The following is a 10,049-nucleotide window of genomic DNA, read 5'->3' on the forward strand; positions in this document are numbered from 1 at the left end:
CTCAGCCAGTTGAGGCTAGTTCATCCACGATGAGGTATGCAGTTGTGAGCCTGGTGGATGAACTGGTAATGTGTAGTGTGATTGTTAAACCTTTTGTTAATAAAGCAATTAGTTCTTAATAGCAATGTGTTGCTATGAATTCTTAAGCAAAGAACCCATGAAGCAAATACATTACACAGAGGAAGACAGAGCAATGGGGATGACATTAGGATGAATTCTTGGTTGCTCGAGCACACAGTCCGGTGCAGACATGATGGACCGAATGGCCACATTGTGCGCTGTAAACTTGTGCGAGTTCAATGATCGTGCTCATCTGCTTCAGCTGAGAGACATAGGAACAGGAAGAGCCTCTTCTGATATTCAATGAGATCATGGCTGATCTGTGTCTTAACTCTATCTCTCCGCCTTGGTTCCGTATCCCGTAATACCTTTGTCTAACAAAAATCTCAGTTTTGACATTTTCAGTTGACCCCGCCACCCCCCCCCCCCCCCCCCCCGGCCCCAGACCAAACAACTTTTTTGGGGAGAGAGTTCCAGATTCCCAACACCTTTGTGTGAAAAAGTGCTTCCTGACATCACTCCCGAACGGCCTGGCTCTAATTTTAAGGTTATGACTCTTGTTCTGGACTCTTCCCGCCCACCCCACCCCTTGCCCACAGAAGAAATAGTTTATCTCTATCTACCCTATCAACTCCATTAATCATAAACACTGAGATCAGCTAGCGTGGATTGAAGCTGCAATCTTCTGGTCTATGATTTAGGATAGATTAAAGTGTAAGACAGTTGATAAGCAGTGGCAGACATTTAAGGAGATATTTCATAACTCTCAACAAAAATATATTTCAATGAGAAGGAAAGACTTTGAGAAGGGAGAACCATCTGTGGCTAACTAAGGAAGTAAAGGATGGTATCAAATTGAAAACAATGGCATTCAATGTTGCCAAGATTAGTGGGAGGCCGGAGGATTGGGAATTTTTAAAAAACCAACAAAGGATGACTAAAAATATAATAGAGAGAGAAGATGGATTGAGAGTAAACTAGCAATAAATATAAAAACAGATAGTAAGGTTGTAAATCTGTGGCATACTCTGCCCCAGAGAGCTGAGGAGGCTGGGTCATGATAAGGGAGTGAAGGATTATGGGTAGCGAGCAGGGAAGTGGAGTTGAGGCCAGGATCAGATCAGCCATGATCTTATTGAATGGTGGAGCAGGCTCGAGGGCCAAATGGCCGCCTACTCGTATTTCTTATGACTACAGATGGCTGTGCCTTTACACACCCACACACACCATCGAGGGAGTTGGCACATGTAATCTTGTACACTCATTAGTTTGTTTAAAAACTGCATGAAAATAGCACCTATGGTTAATGAAATGCAGAGATTTATTCAGTGCCCTCTTTGTGACTGGAGCCATATTGTGGTGATTTATGTTCGTATTCTCCTTTCAGGAGCACATGCACACAACCCTGCAGCCATTTATTACATTTGACATCCTGTCAGTGTTAAAAAGATTTTTTTTAAATGGAGTTGAAAGTGAACAATATGAAACTGTGATAAAAACAGAAAATGCTGGAAATCTCAGCGGGTCGGGCAGCATCTGTGGAGAGAGAGAGTCAGAGTTAACGTTTCAGGTTATCTGACGAAGGGTCATCGACCTGAAACCTTAATTCTGTTTCTCTCCGCAGACATTGCCCGACCGTTGAGATTTCCAGCATTTTCTGTTTTTATTTCAGATTCCAGCATCTGCAGTATTTTGCTTTTGTAATGTGAAACCGTGAACGTTGTGAAGGGAACAATTCTTCAGAACAATCATGTGCCTTCTTCTCACAGCCTGCCATTGTTTAGAGTAATTCTGGTGTGAACTACTTTAAAAAAAAAAAAAAAAATACTTCTGGGGACATGGGCGTTGCTGGCAAGGTTGTCATTTATTGCCCATCCCTAGTTGCCCCGAGAAGGTGGTGGGCCGCCTCGTTGAAACGCTGAATAGTGATTTGATACAACTGGGTGACTTGCTCAGCCACGTCAGAGGGCAGCTATGTCGGTGTGGGACTGGGGTCGCCTATAGACCCAGACCAGGTAAAGGCAGAAGGTTTCATAAGAACATAAGGAATAGGAAAGCAGGAGTAGGCCATATCCCTTATCGGTTAAGAAACTGTCTAGCTCTGTCTTAAATTTATTCAATGACCCAGCTTCCACAGCTCTCTGAGGCAGCGAATTCCACAGATTTACAACCCTCTGAGAGAAGAAATTCCTTCTCATTTCAGTTTTAAATGGGTGTCCCCTTATTCTAAGATTATGTCCCATAGTTCTAGTCTCCCCTATCAGTGGAAATTTCAGTTTCCTTCCCTAAAGGACATAGGCGAGTTGGGTTTTTCCGACAATTTGACAGACGGGGGTTCGGTAGCGTAGTAGTTAGATGACTGGTATAAAACACAAGTTAGGTCACAGCTGGAGGACTGCGTGCAGTTCTGGTCACCATATTACAGGAAAGATGTGATTGCACTAGAGAGGGTACAGAGGAGATTTACGAGGATGTTGCCAGGACTGGAAAATTTTAGCTATGAGGAAAGATTGTACAGACTGGGGTTGTTTTCTTTGGAACAGAGGAGGCTGAGAGGAGATTTAATTGAGCTGTATAAAATGATGAGGGGCCTAGATATAGTGGATAGGAAGGATCTATTTCCCTTAGCAGAGTGATCAGCAACCAGGGGGTATAGATTTAAAGTAATTGGTAGGAGGGATGGAGGGGATTTAAGGGGAAATCTTTTCACCCAGAGGGTGGTGGGGGGTCTGGAACTCGCTGCCTGAAAGGGTGGTAAAAATAGAAACATAGAAACAGAGAAAATAAATGCAGGAGTAGGCCATTCAGCCCTTCAAGCCTGCACCGCAATTCAATATGACCATGGCTGATCATGCAACTTCAGTACCCCTCTCATGCCTTCTTTCCATACCCCCTGATCCCCTTAGCTGTAAGGGCCACACCTAACTCCCTCTTGAATATATCCACGAACTGGACTCAACAACTTTCTGTGGAATTCCACAGGTTCACCACTCTCTGGGTGAAAAAGTTTCTCCTCATCTCAGTCCTATATGGCTTACCCCCTTATCCTTAGATTGTGACCCCTGGTTCTGGACTTCCCCAACATCGGGAACATTATCTAACCTGTCTAGTCCCGTCATAATTTTATATGTTTCTATGAGATCCCCTCTCATTCTTCTAAATTCCAGTGATTATAAGCCTAGCCAATCCAGTCTTTCTTCATATGTCAGTCCTGCCATCCCGGGAATTAGTCTGGTGAACCTTCGCTACACTCCCTCAATAGCAAGCACGTCCTTCCTCAGATTAGGAGACCAAAACTGCACACAATACTCAAGGTGTGGTCTCACCAAGGCCCTGTACAATTGCAGTAAGACCTCCCTGCTCCTATACTCAAATCCTCTCGCTATGAAGGCCAGCATCATTTGCTTTCTTTACTGCCTGCTGTACCTGCATGCCTACCTTCAGTGACTGATGTACCATGACACCCAGGTCTCGTTGCACCTCCCCTTTTACTAATCTGTCACCATTCAGATAATAATCTGCCTTCCTGTTTTTTCCACCAAAGTGGATAACCTCACATTTATCCACATTATACTGCATCTGCCATGCATTTGCCCATTCACCTAACCTGTCGAAGTCACCCTGCAGCCTCCTAGCATCCTCCTCGCAGCTCACACTGTCACCCAGCTTAGTGTCATCTGAAAACTTGATATTACATTCAATTCCTTCGTCTAAATCATTAATGTATATTGTAAATAGCTGGAGTCCCACTAGTCACTGCCTGCCATTCTGAAAAGAACTCCTTTATTCCCACCCTTTGCTTCCTGTCTGCCAACCAGTTCTCTATCCATGTTATTACATTACCCCCAATACCATGTGCCTTAATTTTGCACACTAATCTCTTGTGTGGGACCTTGTCAAAAGCCTTTTGAAAGTCCAAATACACCACATCTACTGGCTCTCCCTTATCCATTCTACTAGTTACATCCTCAAAAAACTTGAAGATTTGTCAAGCATGATTTCCCTTTCATAAATCCATGCTGACTTGGACCAATCCTGTCACTGCTTTCCAAATGCGCTACTATTACATCTTTAATAATTGATTCCAACATTTTCCCCACCACCGATGTCAGGCTAACCGGTCTATAATTCCCTGTTTTATCTCTCCCTCCTTTTTAAAAAGTGGGGTTACCTTAGCTACCCTCCAATCCATCGGAACTGATCCAGAGTCAATGGAATTTTGGAAAATGACCACCAATGCATCTACTATTTCCAGGGCCACTTCCTTAAGTACTCTGGGATGAAGACGATCAGGCCCTGGGGATTTATCGGCCTTCAGTCCCATCAGTTTCCCTAGCACCATTTCCTGACTAAAAAAGATTTCCCTCAGTTCCTCCTTCTCGCTAAACCCTCGGTCCCCTAGTATTTTCAGGAGGTTATTCGTGTCTTCCTTAGTGAAGACACAACCAAAGTATTTGTTCAATTGGTCTGCCATTTCCTTGTTCCCCATTATGAATTCACTTGATTCTGACTGCAAGGGACCTACATTAGTCTTCACTAATCGTTTTCTCTTCACATATCTATAGAAGCTTTTGCAGTCAGTTTTTATGTTCCCAGCAAGCTTCCTCTCATACTGTAATTTCCCCCTTCTAATTAAACCCTTTGTCCTCCTCTGCTGAATTCTAAATTTCTCCCAGTCCTCAGGTTTGCTGCTTTTTCTGGCCAATTTATATGCCTCTTCCTTGGATTTAACACTATCCCTAATTTCCCTTGTTAGCCACGGTTGAGCCACCTTCCCTGTTTTATTTTTACGCCCGACAGGAACGTAAAATTGTTGTAGTTCATCCATGTGATCTTTAAATGTCTGCCATTGCCTATCCATCGTCAACCCTTTAAGTATCATAGAGGCAGAAACCCTCACCACATTTAAAATATTCTTGAAGTGCTGTAACTTACAGGGCAACGGACCAAGAGCTAGAAAGTGGGATTAGGCTGGATAGCTCTTTGTCGGCCAGCGCGGACACGATGGGCCAAATGGCCGCCTTCTGTGCTCTAAATTTCTATGATTCTATGATGACAATCCAGATACCTAGACTAATAATCCGGAGACATGAGTTCAATTCCCACCACGGCAGCTGGGGAAATTTAAATTCAATTAATTAAATAAAAATCTGGAATACAAAAGCTTGTATCAGTAATGATGCAATCATGAAAATACCAGATTGTCATAAAAGTCTATCTGGTTCACTATTGTCCCTTAGTGAAGGTCTAGCCTATAAGTGACTCCAGACCCACAGCAATGTGGTTGACTGTTAACTGTCCCTCTGAAATGGTCTAACGAGCCACTCAGTTGTAACAAAGCGCTACAACAAAGTCAGCACTATAGGAGTACCTTCTCCACATTATTTAAAAAAAAATCAAACTGTCATGGTGGGATCCAGACCTCTGGTTTACTAGTCCAGTAACTGAACTACTACACTACCGTAACGCATACCTGTTGTCTTGAGCAAGGGATTATCTTGATAACTGCATTGAGATTAAACTGTCCTTTTAATCCTTGGTCACACTAACCCCTCCCCTTCCCCCCCCCCCCCGTTCTTCCCCTCCCCCCCCCCCCCCACAGTTCTTCCCCTCCCCCCCCCCCCCACAGTTCTTCCCCTCCCCCCCCCCCCACAGTTCTTCCCCTCCCTCCCCCCCGTTCTTCCCCTCCCCTCCCCCCCCCCCCGTTCTTCCCCTCCCCTCCCCTCCCCTCCCCCCCCGTTCTTCCCCTCCCCTCCCCCCCCGTTCTTCCCCTCCCCTCCCCCCCGTTCTTCCCCTCCCCTCCCCCCCCGTTCTTCCCCTCCCCTCCCCCCCGTTCTTCCCCTCCCCTCCCCCCCGTTCTTCCCCTCCCCTCCCCTCCCCCCCCGTTCTTTCCCTCCCTCCCCTCCCCCCCCCGTTCTCCCCCATTCCCCCCGTTTCCGTTCCGTTTCCCCGCCCCTCCCCCCCCGTTCTCCTCCTAACCCCCCACCGTTCTCCTCCCCCTGTCCCCCTCCACTTCCATCCCCCTCCACTTCCGCCCCACACCCCCCCCCCCCCCCCCGACCTCTCCGCCTGCCCCACACCGTCCCCCTTCTCTCCCTTGCTCTTATTGGCCCCAGATGTGTGCCTTGAAACCTACCTGGTCTGCCACTTGCTTGCACTCCATCGAACTCTAGATATTTACACCACAGAAGAGGGCTGTTGCCAGCCCAATCCATTGCTAGCTCCAGATTGAGTAGATTGGTGCTATTTTAATCTCATTGAAATATACAAGATTCTGAAGGGGATTGACAGCGTAGATGCTGAGAGGCTGTTTCCCCTATTTGCACAGTTTCAAGATAAGGGGTCAGCTGTTTAACAACAACAGCAACTTGTTTAATATAGCGCCGTTAGCATAGTGAAACGTCGCAAGGCGCTTCACAGGAGTATTGAGGCAGAAAATTTGACACTGAGCCACATAAGGAGAAAGTAGAGCAGGTGACCAAAAGCTTGGTCAAAGAGGTAGGTTTTAAGAAGGAGGAAAGAGAGGTGGAGAGATTTAGGGAGGGAGTTCCACAGCTTGGGGCCTCGGCAACAGAAGGCACGGCCACCAATGGTTGAGCGATTATAATCGGGGATGTTCAAGAGGGCAGAATTAGAGGAGCGCAGTCATCTCTGGGGGTTATGGGGCTGGAGGCGATTACAGAGATAGGAAGGGGTGAGGCTATGGAGGGATTTGAAAATAAGGATGAGAATGAGACTGAGATGAGGAGGAATCTCTTCACTGAGGGTGGTGAATCTTTTGAATTCTCTACCCCAAAGGGCTGTGGAGGCTCAGTTGTTGAATATATTCAAGAATGACATCAATAGAGTTTGGGAGTCTCGGGGAATGAAGAGAATCGGGTGGGAAAGTGGGGTTGAGGTCGAAGATCAGCCGTGATCATATTGAATGGCGGAGCAGGCTCGAGGGGCGGAATGGCCTGCCCCTGCTCCTTACGCTGTTTCCTGAGACACGTGCTCATGTGCTCCAGCCATGCTTGACTTTCGTATCTTGTGTTGCAGGCAGGTCAGTGGCCGGGCAGACGTCTGAATTCGTCAACGAAGTTCTGGAGAAAGTGTCGGCCGGTGATCCAGCGGGTGGACTGAGCTGACCATCGCGAACACCGCCCTCGATCCGAAACCTCTACTGAATGACAGGAGATTATTAAACCGGAGGAAAGGAAGAAAGAAAGAAAGAAAAGAGGCACTTCCCCACCCCCCTCCCCACACACATTTTCATGCTGCCTGCCCTTTTTTATTTTTTGGTTTGGGGGTTGTGGGGGGGCGGGGGGAAGCGAGGGTGTTTCTGAGTTCGATTGACATTCCCTCCCAATATCCACTTTCCCCCCACCCCGCCCCCTTCTCTGCCGTGCACTCCCCGCTCTCCTCTATTTTAGCACGCCAGGGAGGATTTGACGCCTGCCGACCTGTGTTACAGAGGAGAGACCTCGGGACAATTATGGGTTGGCTTATGGTCACGACAACAGGCGGCACAGGTAAATGTTGGCAGTTTTGGTAAGAATAACGGGCCGTGCTATTTTAATTATTTTTTTTCCCTCCTTTTTGACAAGTGGTTGAGTGAAGGGGTTGCATTGGCACCGAGTCACACCGCAGTGGTTACTGTGAGGCGCACGAGGGACATTTCTTTTGTTTTCCTTGCTTCGGAACGAATCTTGCTACGCCAAGAAAATCTCTCCAATAATGTGCCAGCTTTCCTTGAACTCTTGTGATTCATTTTCCAGATCTTTGACCATTCTTTTATTTAAGGACAACTTTTGTTTTCGGAGTAAGTGTATTTTTTTTTCTGTGTTTAAAAAGAAAAAAAAAAATCTCCCTCCAAAATACCGTCTCGGAACTACAGGAGCATAAGAGAGAGTGTTACCGGAGGTGAATTTGCAACGACGGAGGGTATGGAGTGAGGGCGGAGTGGGTGAGGGGGAAGGGAAAGGGTGCGACAACAGGGATAGAATATTGGTTTCCACTGTAACACGGTGGGCAGTGGCGTTCGATGTGGGAACGCCCGGAGATTTCTCGTGGATGGAAACGTGGCTGTAAATTACGACACAATCCGACTTTATTGAGCGAATGCTGTGAATGGGGAAATGTTGCATAGTTCCCTGTAGTTCCTGCAATTTAATATTTTCTAATAATGAGCACTTTAACTTTACAGACACGCGCATATATATATATGTGTATATATAAAAAAAAAATCACTTTTACAGGTGTTGGGTGACTGACTTTATTTTTTGTAGGAGGGGTGGGTGGGTCAGGCAGAGAGTAGAGGCTCCGAATAAATTTCAGCTACTGTTAGTCAATATGGTCTTGTGAGCAAGAGATGGTGAATGGCGAGGCCTGGGTTGATAGGGGACCAGGGTTCCAAAGCAGAGAGGCATGAGGGCCTGTGATGAATGTGCATCTTGCAACAAGATTTTCTTCAAATCTAAAATATTTTGGGGGGGGGGTTTGTGTATTGTGCTTTATGTTTAAGAAGAGGTTGACTGACATTGAGGCAAAGGTGGAATGGGTTGTCGTTAGGCCTCGAGTTCCACATATCTTGGGTTTCTATCTCTATTTCCAAAACCCTGTGTTTTTTTTTCCAAAAGGTAGCCAGCTAAGGTCTTGGCTTATTTCTACCGCCTCCAGTGCATTGGTAGCATGGTCCTTGGCTACTGGTTACTGTGGAATCAGAACCAAGCCAAGTCCACAGATGTCCCTGGCCTAGCGAGAGCAGCACAGGCCTGGGTTAGCCACTGCTTGAGGTGAGATTGGTGATTCGACCCATTTCCCTCCCCCTCCTGCTCTCTCCCACAGGGGCAGCAACCCGTCCACACATTGGGACGAGGTTCACTGGCCATTTAGGAGTGGGGAACCAGAGAGGGCACCCACACCCCACCCACCGACATCAAGTCAATACTCTGAGGTAGGGGTTAGGAAGAGACCCGCTGAAAGGGGGAAACCAAATTGGAGAGTGCATGGCTGCTTCTAACGTCGTCGTTCCTGACATTCTGTTTTTCTGGCTGCTGTGGTCCAGAGGCCAGCGAGTGAGAAGGCTGCACTGGGGTGGCTGAGAACACTTGGTCTGGCAGTGCCCTCGTCTGCCCCTCAGTGGCCTCGGCCTTAACATGGCCGCCGGGCTGGAGCTCATCTCCTGAGGTGCTGTAGGCGGGGCTTGTGAAACGCATCTAAGTTCATCGAATTGTGTGTAATACCAGAGGATCCCATATAGATTTACAGAACTAGGATGGTGTGGGGTGGAGGGGGTTATTATTTGTGAACAGCTCAGAGCTGGGCTTTTTGAACATGCCAAGTAATGGCTCCGTTAGATTGCTCAAACCTCAGGGTTCAATGAGTTGCTTGTTTATATTGTGGGTGGGGGGACGGGGTAAAATGTCAGGTGGGATCACGGCTTAAGGGTTGGTATTTGGTTTGCCACTGACGACAATTCACTGAAAACCTTAGCAGCCTTACTTATCAATGTCTCTGCCTCATGTGAGGCATGGAACTAAATGGGAGGCTTGACTTCAATTTTACAAACCAGGCTTTGGGTGGTGCGCTGTTTACATTTATGGAGAATTCTGGATACTCGACTCAAATAGCGAACTGTCGGTGGCACTCGAAGGGAGACTGGGCAGTGTCTGTGATTCATTTTGTCCCCTCCTCCCTCCTCCTTTCCTCCTCCCTCTCCTCTTTCCTCCTTCCCTTCTTCCTCTTCCCCCCCCCCTCCCCCCCATCCTCTTCCCCCCCCTCCCCCCCATCCTCTTCCCCCCCTCCCCCCATCCTCTTCCCCCCCCCTCCCCCCATCCTCTTCCCCCCTTCCCCCATCCTCTTCCCCCCCCTCCCCCCTTCCCCCATCCTCTTCCCCCCTCCCCCCCCCCCATCCTCTTCCCCCCTCCCCCCATCCTCTTCCCCCTCCCCCCATCCTCTTCCCCCTCCCCCCCATCCTCTTCCCCCTCCCCCCATCCTCTTCCCCCTCC

General features: G+C 47.7%; 1 protein-coding gene across 2 annotated transcripts in view; it reads left to right on the forward strand.

The window, feature by feature from the left end:
• The window catches only part of LOC139259479 (CREB3 regulatory factor-like), a 106,551-nt gene extending 96,710 nt beyond the window's left edge, over window positions 1–9,841 (forward strand). For both annotated transcript variants that reach the window (XM_070874949.1, XM_070874950.1), the window contains one exon: window positions 7,099–9,841. In XM_070874949.1, the coding sequence (XP_070731050.1) occupies window positions 7,099–7,187 (89 nt within the window). In that variant the 3' untranslated portion in view covers window positions 7,188–9,841. The remainder of the gene's footprint in view (window positions 1–7,098) is intronic.
• The last annotated feature ends 208 nt before the right edge of the window (window positions 9,842–10,049 follow it).

This window comes from Pristiophorus japonicus, chromosome 3, assembly GCF_044704955.1.
Source record: "Pristiophorus japonicus isolate sPriJap1 chromosome 3, sPriJap1.hap1, whole genome shotgun sequence".
Classification (NCBI taxonomy): Eukaryota; Metazoa; Chordata; class Chondrichthyes; family Pristiophoridae; genus Pristiophorus; species Pristiophorus japonicus.